This window comes from Odontesthes bonariensis, chromosome 7 (assembly GCF_027942865.1).
Source record: "Odontesthes bonariensis isolate fOdoBon6 chromosome 7, fOdoBon6.hap1, whole genome shotgun sequence".
Lineage (NCBI taxonomy): Eukaryota > Metazoa > Chordata > Actinopteri > Atheriniformes > Atherinopsidae > Odontesthes > Odontesthes bonariensis.
The window spans coordinates 4,281,719-4,303,284 of record NC_134512.1 but is presented as its reverse complement, the minus strand read 5'-3'; the positions used below and the strand labels follow the sequence as shown (position 1 = coordinate 4,303,284).

Below are 21,566 nucleotides of genomic sequence, written 5' to 3'. Positions count from 1 at the left end.
GGAATTTAAAAGAAAAATATCAAACAAAACTAAAAAACAAATAGCACAGGTTGAGACAGATCACAGCTGGGCTATGATTAACAGTGTGCTTCTGGCATTCAACAAAGAAAATGTTTCTGTCTACCTTGACAGAGCATACGAAATTGGAATGGGACAAACCAAAGAAATTCCAACCTTTACAGTGCTTCATCTTTGCTCTGCCCACATTTTGAAGGCATTATTACAAGCATTGGTGAAGAAAACCACAGACAAAGGCATAAAGGAATATGCCCTATACACCTTTGCTTACCTTCTCAACTGCACAAGCATGAAGACGGCTGTGGAGGTTTTTTATCAAATGTGCGTGCTTTTTGACTCAGAGGAGGACAAGGAAGTGGTGAACCAGAGCAAAAGGTATCTCGATGTGTGTGTTTTGGAAAACAAGGGCCTTAAGGTGGAAGGAAGTGACCAAATGATGGAAGGTGAGAAGCTAATTTTTGACAAAACTGGAAACACCATTATTGGAAAGTCACCTTTCACACAAGTTTTTCAACTCCAAAGGGACCAAGCAGAATGTGATGTCCTTTCTGAGAATGCTGTTGGCACAAAAAACCAGTACCACTGTCCTGGTATTATCAATGTGCTCCTTAAAAACTACATGGGGATCTTTCCTTTATGGAGTGGTTTGCTTCTTGGCGATCTGTCAGGGCACATGAAGACAAAAATTAAAATAAGTCCTGGAAATCATAAAACAAGAGATACAAACTGCCACGTTGAGCTGTGGTTTAGTTTAGTTAAGCATTCCATCCTGCAAAACAAGAGGTACTTGCGACCAGCAGAGTTTGTGTCCAAAATGTGTGCCTCAATACAGGGAAGATATATTGAGCACATCATTCAACAAAATCTTCCAGAGCAGATTTTGGACAAACTCAATACAACTTCAGGCAAGTCAGATGATGACCCCACTGAGAACTGGAGCAGGCGCAATAGCTCTGCTGGACGGTCAAAATCCAAGTACTTCAATCCACCAAAAACAATAACTAAACCCAAGAGCAAGATCAAGACAGTAAAACTCAAACAGGATCACAGAGACAAAGACAAACAGGTGAGGTTTTGTAAATGTATTGTTATATGTGAAAATTAATTAGTCATTATTATTATAGGGCCATACTAATAATCCTATCAGACACCATAGGGCTTCACACCGCCAGGTGACAGGCCCTAATTAACATAGGCTTATAAATACATCTTTGTACAACCCCCAATCCAAACACATTTAGAACCTACACTTTTATTTTTTCCTGATTTGCAGTTAACCGCACTGTGACGAAAAAGGGACAACGAGGTGGTTGTTGCTGTGATTCCCTCACAGATGAAGGGGCAGAACCTCCTTATCCACCACTCAGAGCTGTGCATACTTAGACCACACCAGTGGTTGACAGGGGAGGTATGTATGAATTGTGCAAATGTTCTATTTAAACTGTCATTGATGTTTTGAGCTTAAGCATTATGAATTATTTTGATAATTAAACTGTAAAGCCTGTAAAGTAAGTCATATGTCATCCCATTTGAGACTGTTTACAGTTATTGATTGGACAATCAATTTGCTGTTTCCATCAGGTTATTGAGGGCCTGCTTCATGTTTTTGCCCACACATTAAATATGATGGACACCATTTATTTAATGAGCCATTATACAGCAGGATGTATTCTGTTTGGTGACAGGGAAAAGTTGCCTCAACAAAGTCTTCGAAAGGTAAAGATGTGTTTGTGTGTGTGTGTGTGTGTGTGTGTGTGTGTGTGTGCGTGCGTGTGTGTGCGTGTGTGTGTGTGTGTGTGTGTGTGTGTGTGTGTGTGTGCGTGTGTGTGTGTGTTTGTCCATGATGAGTAAGACCTAGCACGATTGCATAATCACCCTATGAATTATTTTGACTATTGACTCATTCCTGAGCATAAAAAATAATGAAGAAATTCTTAAATATAACACCAAAACTGGTATGAGACAGAAATACCGTTGTCACAAGTGAAATATTAGTTTGTCTCAGAATTTTTATTTTGATTCAGTGATTATTATAATTAATATGTAATTACTCCAATTGTAGGTGAACTTCACTCAATTTGGAGCTGTCCTATCATTTGTGCTGGTCAACAATAACCACTGGAACTTGCTGGTTTGTAAATTTTGGATCTTGATCTCATGATTTTTGTCCTTAAATGCATATCATCTCCCAAGTAATTACACAAAAATATTGATATTGCCATGAGCCATGTAGTAAGGTACATTGACTGTGAAATAACCACAAAGATGAGTGCATAGCACAGTGAAACAGACAAAGAGAGACACAGGGGCAGACAGGCAGAAAGCAACTGACAGTACTGATTAGGAGCCATGCTGCTGCCTAAATTCACAATATGAATATCACACATATTTCCATCACAATGTGGCACTCAACATTTTGGGCCACAAATTTTGTAGTTTGACATCGTTTAGTTTTTGTTTTTTCACAGTACATGCATGCAGAAACCAGCACAGTGTACCTGGTGGATCCAGCACAAAAGAGATTGGAGCTGAAAGCCTCACAAGCTGCCGCTAAAAGAATCCGGTAGATGAATTTGAAGCTACTTTCAGTTTATGTTACAAATGTTATCACATAAAGTGTACCTGTTTTCATTCAATGGGTCACATGCCAAGGCTCTTTTAATGATCAATAGCTGGGATTATATAATTCTGAAAGGGAAACTAGAAAAGCACTCGAAGAGCAAAGACTTCCTTTAGCATTGATATTTTGGCAACATATAAAATAATTTGTTCCCTTGCAGTGATCAAAATTCAAAAGGTCCCCTATTTTTTCTTGTTCTGGATCCCAGTATCTTGAATTTTGGCAGGATCCGGATCAATTTTTGATATGTTGTAGAACCTTTTTGGAACTTATTATGTATTTTTTTTACTAAGCACCCTGGCCATTTATTGGGGAGCTACATGCACATATGCTGAAAACAGCCCTATCTCCCAATGATAAAGAATCAAACAAACAAACAAACCCTGGAGAAAACATAACCTCCTTGGCAGAGGTAAATATGACATGATATGGGTCAAAATCTTGATCAAAGATCTAAAGCCAGTGATTTATACAATTGCATTCAATGATCAGACCTAAAAGCTATGACTTCACTTGTAAAATAGATTATAAAAATGACCCACGGTACATGTTTTACATCTGCAGCAATGTCAGTTAAAAATGTTATCAATTGAAGCATAAATACATGTTTTGTAGTCAGAGCTAACAGAGGAAACCTTTTCTATTTTGCTAGGTGTTAACATAACTATCTGTGTCTTCCTGTTTCCGTTAGTGTGACTAGTTTAAATCCATGCAGGATGCAAACATTGGAAGGATGTTGCTCTGCATCCTTAACAAGTTCATTTTAATTTAATTTAGATTTGAAAACAGTTCATACAATTGAATAGTGTATCTCCATCTTGGGGGTTGATCTGAAAATGGTGATAATGAATAAGTATGTGTAATTAATGAAATCATTGGTTATTCATTGAGTTGTTGCAAATGTGTGTGATAATGTCTAGACACGAGGGACTAGAATTTACAGAGAATGATGAATATAAACTTTATTCAGGGAGTACTTCATGATGAGGCGCACTTGTCATGGAAAGACAGAATGGGTGGATGTCAAGTGGAAAGGGGGGGTTATGTCCCATTCATTCCAACAAGATGGAAGCAGCTGTGGTGTCATTGTTGTAAAGGTAAGCCGAAAACTATTTCTTTTCATTATATGTGAGGTAGGAATTTTTCTTGGGACAGATGAATTGATGTGAACCAATATCTGCAAATGTACAAATTATAGTGTGAATAGAGATAACAATTTTTTGGATAGTGATCATGAGTGTATGTAATTCATTATATGCCCCCCATTATTATTGTAAGTACCTACATTTGATGTTGTTTAGATGGCAAAAGCCCTGTTAAAGGCTTTCCCAAACATCCCTGACATGAACTTCAGCACATCTAAAAAAGGAATGGAGAAGGAGAGGAGAGATCTGGCTCTTCACATCCTGGAGGCATCAGGTAAAGGTTAATTAAGCATACAAATCAAAAACAATATAGAAAGGAGGTATATATAATTTAATAAATGTTTTTCTTTTTAGTCTTTGATGATCAAAACTGCTGTGCTATGTGTGCTACCTTCAAGCCAGCAGGACCAGGAACTGCCATTGTACAATGGGTGAGTACTTGAAAAACAGTTAAAGACATGTTGAATTGTTATATAGCTATGAAAACAAAATGATTTAGGTGTCAAATAATAATACATTTAAAAAAATATGTTTTAAATTAAACAGATCCAATGTGATGACTGTGACCGGTGGTTCCATGGTTCATGTCTGTGCATTGACATAGAAGATGCCAAGGACAAAACCTGGAAATGTCCCTTGTGCAAATAGGAAAAAAAACAAAAAACGGTTAAGCCGACGATGTAAACTTAGTAACACATCCTCCTCTCGAGTACACAGAATACAGCTAAAATGCTGGTTCTAATAAAAAAAAACTGATGTTAAAGTCTGTCTGAATTAGTGTGTGTTACAATTAAATCATTCAAAGGCCTACGAGTTTGGGGTCATGTAGCTACACTGGCTGCACGAGATACGCCTTTTATTTTTACATTTTAGATCTGTTCATATTTTTAATGAATTTTTATATGTAAATATTAGTCTTTTTGCTCAATAGCTTCCAGGTCATGTGATCAGTTGACTCCAAATCAGTATGGGATCATGTAACTACACCTGCTACACGAGATACGCCTTTTATTTTTACATTTTAGATCTGTTCATATTTTTTATTAATATTTATATGTAAATATTAGTCTTTTTGCTCAATAGCTTCCAGGTCATGTGATCAATTGACTCCAAATCAGTGCGGGATCATATAACTACACTTGCTACATGAGATACGCCTTTTATTTTTACATTTTAGATCTGTTCATATTTTTAATGAATTTTTATATTTAAATATTAGTCTTTTTGCTCAATAGCTTCCAGGTCATGTGATCAATTGACTCCAAATCAGTGCGGGATCATATAACTACACCTGCTACATGAGATACGCCTTTTATTTTTACATTTTAGATCTGTTCATATTTTTCAATAATTTTATACACAGTCGCTCATCTCTGCTTTAAATATCACATTTTTTTCATTTTTATTTTATTTTGAAAACAGGAAGTTGGAACACGCTGCAGTCGTCCTCTCCGTGTGTTTACTGTAAAGTCTGCAATACGGGTGCACTTGAAATGTTGGAGTGGCTTGCTTGCGAATGTCTGTCGAATATCCAACGTAAAACTAACTTCACCTAAGTGGATCAGGTCACATATAATTTGGCGCTAAACTGAATTGAATTGAATTGAATTAGAATATGTTTTCGCATAAAATAACTATTTGGATATTTGAAATACCACCTGTTGAGCAGAAGTTATCAGTGACAACATACCCCTGCTTCCCTTAATTAAAAATAGCTCATTTTAAATCATGACTAAAATTAGGCTTGGAGCAGTAAAATAAAAGCACTACTACAGCTGCCTGGTGCTGGAACTCCAGTGATTTGTATTGATGGCCCCAGACTACACCGGAGCCATTTAGATGAAATTAAAGTGAGATATAGAGAAATATATATTGTAACATATTAATAATCAAGTCTAAAAATATACATTTTTTACATTCTCCATTGTAGAATTATTATATCATATATAATATACTGTTTTTTTTATTTTGTAGAAAAAAAAACGTTGAACTGGTCCGTTGAGATTGTGCTGGGATGTGAAGTTCTGATAAAGTACGTCAGCTGTCATCCACTCAGAATTTTCACGGCTTTGTGTTGCTAGGATAACGAACAACGGGATAACCCCGTTACTCCCTTTATATATAAATATTTTTAATTTTGTTCATTAGTTATTTTGAAATTTAAGGAGTGTGAATAAGTTTAACGGGAAGTTTGCTTTTATTTTGACGTCAGCTTTCACGGCGCCGGGGATGGGGCGTTTCAGTGACGTCAACGCCGACCGAGTGAGGTCTACATGGACTCTTAAGGTTATACGTCTATTGATCAGTTTCTGATATCTCCGTGAGACATGCAAGACAAGTACGAGATAGGTTTTGTCCAGCAAATCCTCGGTTTGAATTTAGTACCGAGAAAAAATGCCACCATGAGAGGCAACGACACGTCTCTCAGCGACTTCTCAGGTAGGCTCATGTGTGGTAGCTCGTTGGCTTTACACACAAATAAGTGTTAAAATAATTGACTTGGGTGCCATTCAGGTCACAGGACAAACAGGTGAAGTGTTTTCATTTTAACTAGCGAGGTAAACGTTAAACTTCGCGCCCATCGTTGATTGTTATATGTAGGACGCTAGCATTGTTTGGGTAGCCTACTTTAATCAAGCTAGCTGACTTTTTGCTTCTTCTACGCGGCTTTTATGCGGTTTGGTGTTTGACAGTTGTGGTTGTGGTGCTTGTTTACAATCCTGAACGATTCATATAGATTCATATGATTGAAGATCCTAACAGTACGTTATTGTGGGCTATTGAGATGTTACTTCTGTGGTGTGTGACTGCTGAAGTTGACTGGGCTCATTTCGGTTCTTGTAAAGTTGATCACCGCAGTCTTGAGTTGTGGTCGGAGTGCTCTGAGGACGAACACTTGGCTGTATGTGGGAGTCTGACGGGCCACAGACTGCTTTCCTCTGCCCAGAGAGCTCACATTCCGTCAGTCTCTTAACGCCTCCACCTGCTCTGACACCACCTTGGAGTTGGCCTTCCACATCCGGCAGCGGATGTAGGAGTACCCGCGGTGAACCTGGCTTATTTGGATGAACACTTCACTGAATGAATAGCTGAGTATCACAGGCAAAGTGAGGACATTCAATTCCATTTATACTGTATTTAGTAAAGATGAATGACTAGGCTTATATCAGCTGCCATTGCGCTAGAGGTGGGGTACACCTGGCCGGGTCACCAGTCCATCATAGGGCCACTCCTAGGGTCAGTTTCGGGTCACGGGCTGGGACTCCAACCAGGAACGCTTTTCCTGTGAGGTGATGGTGCTAACCACCATGTTGCACTTCCTGTTTCTTTCCATCTTTCAAACAGTTTCTTGGAGCAGAATTTGCTGCAGCTCAACCACATTTTCTCTCTTTGACTTTCACAAGTTGTGTTTAGCTTCTTTGGCTTCCTTCTTCATGGTTTTTACACAGTGCCCCCTGCAGTGCCACCTCATGTTGCATTCCTGCTGGTTGGTTAGTAGGCATAGGTCAGTGATCATCCTAACTTTCTGTTTCTGTCAGAAATGAGGACTACTGTTTTACATATCCTCACAAGTTTTTCATCTGTCGTCTGGGACAGCTGTTTCACCACCTGCCTCTGCATTCTCCCCGTGTGTGTGCCTCAGTTGTTCCTGATGGTAGTGGAGTTTTAACCCGAAGAGAACTGAACACATCACACCAGTTTTAAAATCTTTACACTGGCTTCCAGTCAGTCACAGAATAGATTTTAAAAGCCTGCTGATGGTTTACAAATCCCAGAACGGTTTCGGCCCAAAATACATCTGTGATATGTTCAGAGAATATAAAGCTAGCAGAGCTCTTAGATCCAAGGACTCAGGTCAGCTGGTCCAGTCCAGAGTCCAGATTAAACATGGAGAAGCAGCATTTAGCTGTTCTGCTGCAAACAAGTGGAACAAACTGCCAGTGGAGATTAAACTTTCACCAAATGTAGACATTTTTAAATCCAGGTTAAAAACATTTCTGTTCTCATGTGTCTATGCATGAAATCTGCACGCTATCTTTGAACTTATCCAGACTGTTGCTTGTTTTTAATCATTTAAATTATTTTATTTGTTTCTCTTTCTATTCTTTTATGTATTTTCAATGCCTCTTCCACTCCCTGCTGCAATGCTTTTATTTTATGTGAAGCACTTTGAATGGTTTGTACATGAAATGTGCTACAAATAAACCTGACTTTGACTTAACACATAACTCCCTCTGTTTCCACAAGGATCAGCTGGGTGGAGATCTGTAGAAATGAAACCACGGCATATGGCTCACTCCACTTCACACTTGTACATGGAAGCCTTGCCACATGTGTGGAAACAAATGAATTATTTTTGTACGTACACTATTTTGTTAATTGATTTATTTTTTAAGCTTCTCATTTAGCAATCACTGTAGCTGAAAGGGATCTCTGCTAAGAGGAGCTACAGGGAGACAGTACAGCCCCACTAATCACCTCCTGTGCCTGGGTCTCTGCAGTGTGCTGCTGAGCTGTATGTGAGTGGAACTGGGACTGTCATCATGAGAAGTATAACTGCATCTTGTGTGTTTTCCAGAGATGTGGTATGGGGTGTTTCTGTGGGCAGCCGTCTCCTCTCTGATCTTCCACCTCCCTGCTGCCTTGCTCTCACTCGCCACACTGCGCCAGCACAAGATGGCCCGCTTCATGCCCATAGCCATCCTCCTCATGGGCATCGTGGGACCACTTTGTGGGGGAGTCCTCACCAGTAAGGATACATTTCTTGTAGTAGGAGTGTCACAGTCCAGTGTGTCGTCTCACATCCTGATCTCAGTCTGGTCAGAACGGAGTTTTTCTTCCCGCCTGTCACCACATGCGTTGTCTTTGTATCATTAGGAGGTCTTATCATTATGTCTTACATTACTCTGACTTGATTTGGGTCATGATTTGGCTCCAGCAGAAAAGTTGGACCCACTTACTCGTTCATTTTCTCTGAGTAGGTGTGTGCAGACTTTGGACTGGTTCAATAAATCGGCTTGAAACAATGGAGGCCATACATTGCTATGAATTCTAAATGTGCATCTGCACAGCCATAACATTAAAACCACTGACAACACTTCTCATCTTGATCCAGTGCAGTATTCTGTTTTGCATCCTGGCACTCACTTTGACACCTACCTGAACGTTTCTGCAGACTCTGAAGTTCTTAGAGATTCAGACACTAAGCCCATTTACAAATGTTCAGAGATGGAACAGAACCTTCTCTGTGTGAAAAAAACAGGAAGGGCGGCCATGTGCTGCGACCAGCTGGGGGCTGAGAGGAAAGAAAAGAGGGGACAATAAACACCATAACACCAGGCCAGGGATACCTGAGAGAAACACAAGTTAATGATGACAATGATGTCACATGTACATGGAGAGTAAAGAGAGCAGAGGGAGGAGAGGTGCATCATGGGAGCTCCCCCAGCAGTCTGGGCCTATAGCAGCTTAACTATGGGATGTTTCAGGATCACCTGAGCCATCCCTAACTATAAGCTTTATCAAAAAGGAAAGTTTTAAGCCTGGTCTTAAAGGTAGAGAGGGTGTCTGCTTCCTGAAGCCAAACTGGCAGCTGGTTCCACAGAGAGGGGCCTGATAACTGAAGGCTCTGCCTCCCATTCTACTTTTAGAAACTCTGGGAAAACCTGCAGTCTTGAGATCTTTAAGATATGATGGAGCTCGGTCATTAAGAGCTTTATATGTAAGGAGAAGAATCTTAAATTCTATTCTGAATTTAACAGGGAGCCAATGAAGAGAAGCTAAAACTGGAGAAATATGATCTCTCCTGTTAGTTCTCATCAAAACTCTGGCTGCAGCATTTTGGATCAACTGAAGGCTTTTCAGAGAATATGTGGGACAGCCCAATAATAAAGAATTACAGTAGTCCAATCCTGAAGTAACAAATGCATGGAGCAGTTTTATCGTATCAGAATTAGCAGAAAGCAGTAAAATGTCTTGTTTTCCTTGTACTACTGTGAATTAATAATGAACTCCAAAACATTTGAAAGGGGAATGTTTAGGTTGAAGTGGTGAAAGTAGCTTCCATCATGCAGACTAATGAAAGCTGTAAAATGTTTGTGTTGTTTCTCTCTTCAGGTGCAGCCATAGCAGGAGTGTACAAGGCAGCAGGGAAGACGATGATCTCTCTGGAAGCTCTGGTTTTTGGGGTCGGACAGTCGTTTTGTGTCCTCATCATCTCCTTCCTTAGGATACTTGCCACTCTTTAGCAGTGCTGAGGCCACCTTTGCTGGACCTGATGCTGCTGGGTCGCTCTCTGGACAGAACCGGAGGTTAACATGGTATCCCTGGTGAATCAAAGGACCAAAACCACTGCAGTCCAACACGTGATGTCATTTTGTAGTGATACACGAGATCAGCTTTTACTCCACTCTGGAGGCGTGTGATTGGCTGCGGAGCCAGAAGTTAGTATTATTTCGGACAGCCTCATGCTGCGTGCACATCCCAGGGTGAGCCGTGCCCCCTGCAGCGTGTGCCCTGCAGCGTGTGCCCTGCAGCGTGTGCCCTGCAGCGTGTGCCCTGCAGCGTGTGCCCTGCAGCGTGTGCCCTGCAGCGTGTGCCCTGCAGCGTGTGCCCTGCAGCGTGTGCCCTGCAGCGTGTGCCCTGCAGCGTGTGCCCTGCAGCGTGTGCCCAGCTTATTCCACGGGGGAATAACGCTATGAAGGATTATTTAAGACATTGGTGGTTAGCTGTGCAGGGCGTGAAGGCAGCAGGGTGCTGCTCTGTTGCCGGGGGTTACAGCTTGGTAGCAGCATGACACTAACCTCTCTCAGGGTGTGTGTATGAGTGTGTGTGTGTGATGAAGAGAAGCAGACAGACTGACGGGCTGCATTACTGTTAAACAGAAAATGAGCGTTATATGCAAGACTCGTGCTTTATCTCCTGAGGCCTTAATTTCTATTTCCCAACTTCCAAAGCTGCGTTTACCTTCAGGGACGTGTTTGCGTGCAGAGTGTAGCATCCCGGGGGTCTGTAAGCCCGCTGCAGTGTCACTTAGCAACAAGAACCCATGTGTTTCCATTCAGTGTTTGGACAGACCCCCAAAGTTTCCACAGTAACTCAGACGGGACGAATCCAACCCCGGTTCTGGAGAGATGATCCAGTCTCAGCTTTCCGGCTGGATGGGGCTGTCCCGCACACGGCTGCTTGTCTTCCTCGTGCTTTCATTCCGGTTCCTGCAGTGTGACTGCCCGTCAGTGTCTGTTGCTTACAGCAGTTGGAGGGTCCGACTTGTTTCCGGGTCATTTTCCACAGGAACAGGGTCCTGATGATGGCTCGGCCGGCGGTTACAGCTCCAAGAATGATTCTCTCTGCTTTTAATGCAGACGTTTTTGAGGTTTAATTTATTTGATTAATGGTATATTTAGCAGGTTTTGGGAACTGAAACTGATTTGTATATATTCAGAATTATTTTTGAAGCTTTGTAGAATTCTGACCAATGAATTGCTGTTTGGTGTGATTTTCCTGTCTTATATGGATCTTCAGTGGCTGCTTTTACTTTGCTTTTGCTAGCTCAAAGCTGTTTGTGAACTTGTTCAATAAATGTATTTTGTGAAGCAACATCAACCCATTTCAGGGTTTTCAGAACTACTGTGTTTGTTTTGTCAGGTGTGAAGACCTTTTGGTTTTTAATTAAATGTGTGATAATCTGTGAGCACTTCACTTTGAACATCATCTGAGGCTGAAAAAACGAGCAGGAGGGCCCAAACAGGGCAGGGACTGTGGCTCCTACACCCTTCAATAAGTTTATGCTTAATATGTACTCTGTATGTCTGAGAAAGGATGATTCTACAGCTGCACCCTCTAAATAAAGTTCCTGTCAGGTGGCCATTTTGGGTCTAAAATCCTTTCCAGTGCCTGAAACCAGTTTTGTATTGCATTTTCTACAACCTTTATCGTTATAGCATTTCTTAGAAATCCAAATTCAAAGCTCATCGTTATCGTGCCCTGCCGACTCGTCTCTGTACTAGCTGGGAGCTCCAGACACCGTCTGCAGACTCGGCTTTCAGAAAGTGCCACAGTCTCTTTTATTCAGACACCTGCAGGAGCTTAATGTCCATGTGCAAATGTTGGAGCTCCTAAGGATCAAATTGGCAGAAATGTTAAGCCACAACACTGAAACAGGATTACAAAACAGATGAAAACAGCTACATAAAACTCTTACTAATACAGTCATGGGACCTTGTACTCATTGTAATGGTTGAGTGGTGACTGGGCTCACAAATTACTGACAGAGGTGGTGAGTTAAGGTTTATCAATGCTCTGGAGGGATACCAGACTGCTGACCCCGTCAGTCCTCCCCAGGGAGACACAGGAGTGGGATGGATGCGGTGGAGGTGGCAGGCGAGGGGGTCTGAGTTCTGGGAGCCAAAGTTCCTTATCCAAACAGATTACCGTAAATTCCAGATTATAAGCCGCTACTTTTTCCTGGGCTTTGAGCACCGCAGCTTATAATACGGTGCGGCTAATATATGCTTTTTTCTTTTGTTTTCATGCCACCAAAACCTTATTTGCACCGTAACATTGGACCAATACAATTAAGGAGTAGTTCAGTGATCCAATGAAATTGTATGATAAATCAAAAACACTTACACTACTAAATATTGTAAATCGGTCATTTGTACACGCTCTCAACATGGAAAACAAATGAAGAAATGCGTATGATGCAGCTTTTAAACTGAAGGCGATCAATGACTTTTCCTGGTAGGCTTTTTTTTTTTTTAAAAAAACAGCCGTGTTACAGGCACTGTTAGGAAAAAAAAAAAAAAAAAAAAAAGCATTTGTGCGTTACCGATTGGTATTTAAGTTAAAACCATCGGTGTTACAGGCACTGTTCGAAAAAAAAAAAGCATTTGCAGTTTCTATTTGTTTCTGTTACCATATGCATTTAATTAAAAGTTTAAAAATTCTCACGTGTAACATCTTTCCGTGTAAATATCTCATATTACTATGTGGCCACCCGCGGCTTATAATCCGGTGCGGCCTATAAAATTAAAGGGTGCTGCTTATATTCAGGTGCGCTCTATAGTCCGGAATTGACGGTATTCAGAAAGCCTGGCAGGGGACACAGGTGTCCATATCCACACTGTAGAGAAAAGTGTTCAAAACAAGTTCAGGGAGTGAGCAAGATCAAATCCAGGTCCGGTCCAAGGGTTCCAATCCAAAAGTTTTAATCCAAAGACAAAAATCCAGGAAGCAGGCAAAAGGTCAAGACAGGGCAGACCGGTCAAAAACTTACAGAACCGATCAGGGCCAAACACCGGCCCAGGGTCTGATAACGCTGGGTAGACAAGAAAACAGGGAAGGGCTGGAGAGTGCACTTCCATGAAGTTGGCCCAATCTGGCAAGAGGCACGAGCTGTAGGCCTGCATAAGAAGGGGAGAGGACAGGTGAGCATCATCAGCATTGATTACCAGAAGGGAGGCAAGGGAAGCTCAGACTGAGGGGAGATGAACCAAATAAGGTCGGCACAGGAGGCGAGCTGAAGACCGTGACACCCGTGCCTTTATACAGATTGCAATGTTCTCTCAGACAAACAGCGCTTGATTTCCGATGTGCATTACAGAGGAAGTGAGTTACTGCTGGATTGGTTTGGAAGGTGGAGCGACTGCAGTGCAGTGCAGGCTGCTTTTCTTCTGTTTTTATTCACATTTCCAGATATTAGTTCATTAATGGAACTGCACGGTGGTGGTTAGCACCGTCACCCCACAGCAGAGGGTTCCCGGTTCAAATCCCGGGCGGGTTCTCCCTGTGTATCCGGGTACTCCAGCTTCCTCCCGTCACCCAAAAAACATGCATGTCAGGTTAACTGGTGACTCTAAATTGTCCCTAGGAGTGAGCATGGATGGTTGTTTGTCTTCTCTGTGTGGCCCTGTGATGGACTGATGGACTGGTGACCTGTCCACGTGTCACCAGTCCATCACCCCGCCTCTCCCCCAATGATGGCTGCGTTTGGCTCCAGCCCCTCCATGACCCCAGGTATAGAAAATGGATGGATGGATAGTTCATTCATACTGTTACTCAGTGCATTCTGTGTAAATAAACTGTTACATTTCATATGTCAGGCATTCATGATGATCACTGGAAAGGTGTACACTGACCTTATGATTTACACATCATGCTTTTATTCCTGATCTATAATATCCCAGAAATACCTTAAACATAGAACCTAAAAACATAGAATATCATTGAAAAGTTAATTTATTTTTGTAATGCAAGTCAGAAAGTGAAACTTACATATGATATAGATTCATTAAACACAAGTGACATATTTCAACATTTATTTCCTTTCATTCAGATGATTACGACTTGCAGCCAAAAAAAACAACCCAATTCAGTATCTCAGGAAATAAGAATATTTCAAAAGACCAATAAAGAAAAATATTTTTAACCCTCTAACCGCCAAAGTCGCAGAATTGCGACATGACGTCAGCATAAACAAAACAGTCTGTAGATAAACTAAACGGGCTTTAAGGTGTTCAGTCCTCCTACCACTAGTTGGCAAACATGTTACCCTTTCAAACAAGACCAAGCTCAAGTCATTTTGTAGTCATTTTGTAGTTCACAGTGTTTTTATAAGGCAGTGCAAAAAAGCCGCGCGAGCTCAGACGGAAGCAGTTATTCAGAGCTGTTCTGTTGAGACGTGCGAGTCGAATTTTTATTTTCAGCGAACTATTAGTGAGTTTTTATCACCATGGCTTGTAAGAAGTTGAACCGTGCGGAAGTATTGAGCATGCTATTTGCCGATTCCGACTCCGAAGGAGAGTTTTTACCTCGTGAGGAGGAGGATCGGACGAGCGCTCATGCTTCCCACCGTGAAACTTCCGAAGGCAATGGTGCCGGCATGCGAAGCGAGGCTGTTCTCCAAGCACACACACACACTCCAACTCATTCGGTGTCGTTATCCAACCTCAATGGAGTGGGTGGTAGTGGGGAACGCGGTCGCAGTGTCCGTGTTGGTCGAGGAATCGGGGGTGGGAGAAGTGGGTCTGGTATCTTTAGCATGCGCTCTCTCCATCCAGCCCCCGGTGCCGCGGCGCGCCTATCCGCCAGCGCAATGATCCTTACATTTTACCACTTGTTTTATTATTGTATTCCTCATTCCTGATCATTATGAATAAGGTTGAACAGGTTAAAAAAAAAAAATCAATTCAATGTCTTCCACTTCTTGCATGTGTTTTCCTACCCTATGGTAGCCTAATGATGACAGTATTTTACCACTTTCTCCTGTTTTATTGTTGGTTTCCTCCTTATGAATGATGGTAAAAGACAGAAAAATGAAAATAAGTTCAAATATCAAGTCAATATCCACCATTTCCTGAAAAAATATAGGCAACTTTTCGCATGCGTTTTCCTACTATATGGTAATGATGATATAGTAATATTTTACTACATTATTCTGTTTTATTGTTGCTTTCCTGTTCCCTAATCATTATAGATGATGATAAATAGACAAAAAGAAAAAAAAAGTTTTAAAAAAACAAGTTCACAATCACTCAATTCCAATATTTCCTGAACATAATGAGATTCAAAATGGCTGCCACCTGATGACGTCATAATATGCAAATTAGATCAATAATTTCATACCCCACATAAACTATGGACCATGGGCAACATTTTTCTAATGTACAGTAGGCATCTATCTTTAACCCCCTTTCAGCCACCAGCTTTTGAAATATTAATGTCAAAATCCAGTATTTTCAAAAAAAAATCTTGGCGCCTAAAGGGTTAATCCAGAAATGTTGGTCTACTGAAAAGTATGTCCATGTACTTGGTTGAGACTCCTTTTGCATCAGTTACTGCATCAATGCAGCGAAGCATGGAGGCGATCAGCCTGCTGAGGTGTGATGGAAGCCCAGCATGCTTCATCTCACCAGGGGTCCGTTTCACGTAGCAGGTTCAACCAACTCTGAGTCTATTCCTGATCTCTGAGTTGATCTACTCTGGGGTAGAAAACCCTGAGTTTTCGGTTCCAGAAACGCTGATTTGAGTGAGGTTAATCAACTCTGAGTAAGTTCACCTTGAGTTTAGCGCAGGCACCACAACTTTAAAAAGCCAGCATCAATGGAGCCCCGATTCGACGAGTCACCTTGGCAACGGGGAAGAGGAGGGGCTACGTTTTTCACCATCCTCGAATTGGAAATCTTAATGCGCTCATACGGCGAGTTTCAACATGTTTTTAGAAATAAGTGCAACACCGCTGCAGCAGCAAAAGTGTAAGTTTAAATGTAGTCCTTTGCAATCACAATAATATTACAGGGGGAAGCTGCTTGAATGGTAGCCCATTCATTTATTTCATTTAGGTGCAATCCCGCGGAGGAGAAGCGCTCTTGGCAGCAGTTTAAGATGAAATATAAAAACATTGTTCAAACAGGTGAGACCTCGGCATGGAGGTACCTCATTTTGATCATGTTTTACACTGTAAAATAAATATTAAGTGGCTATTTGACTGTGCAGTTATTTTATTCCCAACATAATGCTGTTTTCACACACATAAACTATGTCTTCTCATCTATACCATCCATCCATCCATTATCTATATACCGCTGAATCCGTCAGTTGGGTCGCGGGGGGGCTGGAGCCTATCCCAGCGGTCAATGGGCAAGAGGCGGGGTACACCCTGGACAGGCCGCCAGTCCATCACAGGGCCACATAGAGACAAACGAGACAAATAACCATGCACACTCACAGTCACTCCGAAGGACAATTTAGAGTCATCATCTATATCATGTTCTGTTAAATAATTAAGCCTATTTAAACTAACACAGACTTCTACTGAGCCAACAGAAAGAAGGCAGATGCCCGTAAAACGGGTGGTGGCCACCACCTCTAACGGGAGGGCAGTGGCTGAGGGAATCCACCCCCAAGACACGAGTGCCTTTATAAAATATAATAGGCCTATATATGTCTTTTTTAAGCCTATTCATACAAATATTTATTTGTCTTTTATGTCTTTTTTTTTCTTTTGTCCCAACACATTCTGATGGTGCCGCTCAAAAAGATAATTGTCTGTAAAAGCAAAAATCTATGCGCGGTCTGATAACCATCTCCGACGAATATTTATTTCTCTGCGCAATAATGCTGCACCTTCATCCACGGGATCGTTGTCAAAAGGACATGCCATGTTCGTGAAAAAAGTCGCCTCCTACTGTGCCAGATGGACTTATAGAAGTAGAAGAACTCGCTCTGCTGACTGAATGAATGAGGAAATCAAATGGCGTGTGTGGCTGAAAGAGGGCGGAGACAGAAAGAAACTCAAGGTTTCTTGAATAAAACCTGGTCCCGACCAGGTTAGGTTCAGAGAGTCTGTTTCTCCGGTAACTGACCGTGAGGTTAAGTTACCTCTCTTTGTGAAACAAGCTAGAGTTACCCCTCTTTCTTGGGGTTGAGTTACCTCCCTTTGTGAAACGGAAAACTCAGGGTTTCCCTCATTTCAGGGTTAACCTACTCAGAGTTTTCACTAAACCTGCTACGTGAAACGGACCTCAGCATTGTTGGATCTTACCCCACAGCTTATCTTTGGGCTTCAGGTCAGGTGAGTTTGCTGGCCAATCAAGCAGTGATACCATGGTCATTGAACCATGTATGGGTACCTTGTCAGTGTAGGCAGGTACCAAGTCCTGCTGGAAGATTCAATTCAGTTTTATTTATAGAGCACCAAATTACAACAAATGTCATCTCAGGGCACTTAAATAATAATATAGCCCAATTCAAGCCAATTGGAGTTCAATTCATTGTAATCATAATCAAATCAAATCCAGTTAATTAATTTCAAAATAAGCCAATTCAAAAACACTTTCCTAGCTAAAGGAAACCAACCGATTGCACCGAAACTTGTCTTCCGTCCAATCTCCCGTCCTGAGCGTGCCTGAGGCGACAGTGGAGAGAAACGACTCCCTTTGAAATCATCATCTCCATAAAACTTGTCAGCAGGAGGAAGCATGAAGTGCTCCAAATGTTCCTGATAGACGGCTGAACTGACTTTGGACTTGATAACACACAGTGGACCAACACCAGCAGATTGCTTGGTTCCCCAAATCATCACTGACTGTGAAACCTTCCCACTGGACCTCAGCAACGTGGATTCTCTGCCTCTCCACTCTTCTTCTAGCCTGACTACGTCATACTCACGATTCTAGTCAGAATGTGAGTCTGATACCGCTCCATAGAGTTTTGAGTATCAGAATCAGAATCAGAATCAGAATCGCTTTTTATTGCCAGGTATGTGGACACACACGAGGAATTTGACTCCGGTTACACCTCACTCTCTTTAGTGCAACAATTACAAAAAAATAGACATAGAACAAGATTAAATCAGAAGTGCAAATTGGTACATGGTGCAAGGATGAAACACTGAAGTCCGGTTTTAGCTGTTTAACACAGAGACAGCCTGAGGGAAGAAACTGTTCCTGTGTCTTGTTGTTTTGGCGTACAGAGTTCTGTAGCGCCTTGCAGAAGGGAGGAGTTTAAACAGTTTGTGTTCAGGGTGTGATGGGTCTGCAGAGATGTAACCTGCCCGTTTCCTGACTCTGGACAGGTACAGATCCTGGATGGAGGGCAGGCTGACACCAATAATCTTCTCTGCAGACCTTATTGTCCGTTGCAGTCTGTTTTTTTCCTGTTTGGTGGTTGATCCGAACCAAACGGTGATGGATGAACAGAGAACAGACTGAACAATGGCGGTGTAAAACTGGATCAGCAGCTCCTTAGGTAGGTTGAGCTTCCTGAGCTGCCGCAGAAAGTATAACCTCTGCTGGGCCTTTTTGATGGTAGTGACTGTGTTGGTCTCCCACTTCAGGTCCTGAGAGATTGTGGGGCCCAGAAACCTGAAGGATCCACAGCAGACACTGCGTTGTTGGTGATGGTGATGGGTGGCAGAGTGGGGGGGCTTCTCCTAAAGTCCACTGTCATCTCCACTGTTTTTAGCGTGTTCAGCTCCAGATTGTTCTGACCACACCAGCAGACCAGCCGTTCAACCTCCCGTCTGTATGCAGACTCATCACCTTCCCGGATGAGGCCGATGACTGTTGTGTCATCTGCAAACTTCAGGAGTTTAACAGACGGGTCTCTTGAGGTGCAGTCGTTGGTGTAAAGGGAGAAGAGCAGTGGGGAGAGTACACACCCCTGGGGGGCACCTGTGCTGATGGTCTGGGTGCTGGATGTGATGCTCCTCAGCCTCACCTGCTGCTTCCTGTCAGTCAGGAAGTTTGTAATCCACTGACAGGTGGAGGAGGGCACAGTGAGCTGGGTGAGTTTGTTGCGGAGGATGGCTGGGACGATGGTGTTGAACGCCGAACTGAAGTCGACAAACAGGATCCTGGCGTACGTCCCTGCAGAGTCGAGGTGTTGCAGGATGTAGTGCAGTCCCATGTTAACGGCATCATCCGCTGACCTGTTCGCTCGGTAGGCGAACTGCAGGGGGTCCAGCAGGGGGTCTGTAATGTCCTTCAGGTACCCCAACACCAGTCTCTCGAAGGACTTCATGACTACAGATGTGAGGGCAACAGCCCTGTAGTCGTTCAGTCCTGTGATGGTGGGTTTCTTGGGGACCGGGATTATTGTGGAGAGTTTGAAGCATGAGGGGACTTCGCACAGCTCCAGGGATCTGTTGAAGATCCGGGTGAAGATGGGGGCCAGTTGGTCAGCGCAGACCTTCAGGCAGGAAGGTGACACACCGTCTGGGCCGGGTGCCTTCCTGATCTTTTGTCTGTGAAAGACTGACAGAACATCCTCTTCACAGATCGTGAGTGCTGGTGGGGGGTCAGAGGGGAGAGGTGGCAGAGTGGCAGGTGATGTCAATGGGGGGGGAGGTGGAGAGGTGTGAATGTGTCAAACCTGCAGTAGAACACATTCAGCTCGTCAGCCAGTTGATGATTCGCTGCAGTGTTTGGGGATGGTCTCCTGTAGTTGGTGATGGACTGCAGGCCTCTCCACACTGACGCTGGATCGTTGGCTGAAAGGCTGTTTTTAATCTTTTCAGCGTAGCTCCTCTTGGCTGCTTTCACCTCCATTGTCAGCGTGTTTCTGGCCTGGTTGTACAGGACTCTGTCCCCACTTCTGTAGGCCTCCTCCTTGGCCTGACGAAGTTGCCTGAGTTTTGCAGTGAACCAGGGTTTGTTGTTGCTGTATGTGCGGAAGGTTTTGGTGGGCACACACATGTCCTCACGAAAACTGATGTAAGATGTCACGGTATCAGTCAGTTCATGCAGGTCTGAGGCTGCAGTCTCAAAAACACTCCAATCAGTGCAGTCAAAGCAGGCTTGTAATTCCACTTTGGCGTTGTTGGTCCATCTCCTCACCGTCTTGACCACAGGCTTAGCAGATTTCAGCTTCTGCCTGTAGGTCGGGATAAGATGAACCATGCAGTGGTCAGAGAGTCCCAGGGCTGCACGGGGGACAGAGTTATATGAGTTCTTAAAAACAGTGTAACAGTGGTCCAGAGTGTTTGTGTCCCTGGTGGGACACTTAATATGCTGTTTATATTTTGGCAGTTCGTGGCTGAGGTTTGCTCTGTTAAAGTCCCCCAAAACAATGAGCAGAGAGTCCGGGTGTTTTTTCTCCACGTTATTAATCTGGTCGGCCAGGTGTTGTAACGCCTCAGTAACACAGGCCTGAGGAGGGATGTAGACTCCGACCAGAACAAACGAGGAAAACTCCCGCGGCGAATAGAACGGTTTACAGTTGATGAAGAGTGTTTCTAGTTGAGGTCTGCATGATTTGTTTAGGACCGTGACATCAGTACACCAACCTTCGTTAATGTAAAAGCAGATTCCGCCTCCCCTCGTTTTCCCCGTAAGCTCCGTTATCCGGTCCGCTCGGTGCAGGTGAAATCCAGGCAGGTAGAGAGCAGTGTCCGGGATGTGCTCACCGAGCCAGGTTTCGGTGAAGCACAAGGCAGCAGATCTGTTGAAGTCCGTGTTGGTTGTATTGAGGAGCTGCAGTTCGTCCACCTTGTTCGCCAGAGAGCGGACGTTGGCCAGGTGAATAGACGGGAGCGCAGTGCGAAACCCCCGCTGCCGCAATCTGACAAGTGCGCCGGCTCGCTTCCCCCGATGTGTCTGACCACAGAGAGCTGCTGCTCCTCCAATGAGTAGTTCTGTTAAGTTTTCCGGATCGATGAGAACCAAAGAAAAAACTTTGCTGGTGGTTATACCAATGTTTAGGAGTTCTTCTCTGGAGTAAGTGACCAGAGAAGGAGCACAGAAAACACGACAAATGCACAAAAACATAAAAAACACGAGAGAGCGAAGTACCGAGGCAGCCATCCGCGGCGCCGTCTCCATGGTAACCCCATGTATGGGGCGTGTTTCAACCGAACAAAGAGAAAAAATGCCTCTTCGCTCAATTGGATAGACCTACAACCAATCAGAGCAACGTAGTATGTGACGTAGATTAAGCAACACACACTTGTTGTAGGAAGGACGGCAAAAACATCTTTTCTATCGATAAAAGCCTTTATCGCGTTCCTCTGTTCATCTTTCAAAATTAATGCAATGTGGAGATCCTGTAGAACAGACTCGATGGCAGAATCTACACACCCTAGCTCTCCAGCGGCAGCCATGTTTGTTTCAAACGAATTCAAACCAAGCGCACTTTAGTGACGTAGTCGATAATGTCCCTGTTGATCATCTGTCCATCATCGTATAAAGCCCGCCTTGGCAATCTGATTGGGTCGACTGTTTTGATGTCGAGCATAGAGATTGCCCAACTGAGCAGAGCCAGACCGAACTTCCCGACCAAACATT

General features: G+C 43.1%; 1 protein-coding gene across 1 annotated transcript; it reads left to right on the top strand.

The window, feature by feature from the left end:
- Positions 1-5,858: 5,858 nt before the first annotated feature.
- Positions 5,859-11,382, top strand: tmem170a (transmembrane protein 170A). Its single transcript, XM_075470883.1, has 3 exons — positions 5,859-6,222; positions 8,363-8,533; positions 9,901-11,382. Exons 1-3 carry the CDS (start codon positions 6,111-6,113, stop codon positions 10,029-10,031), a joined length of 414 nt encoding a protein of 137 aa, XP_075326998.1. The 5' UTR covers positions 5,859-6,110; the 3' UTR covers positions 10,032-11,382.
- The last annotated feature ends 10,184 nt before the right edge of the window (positions 11,383-21,566 follow it).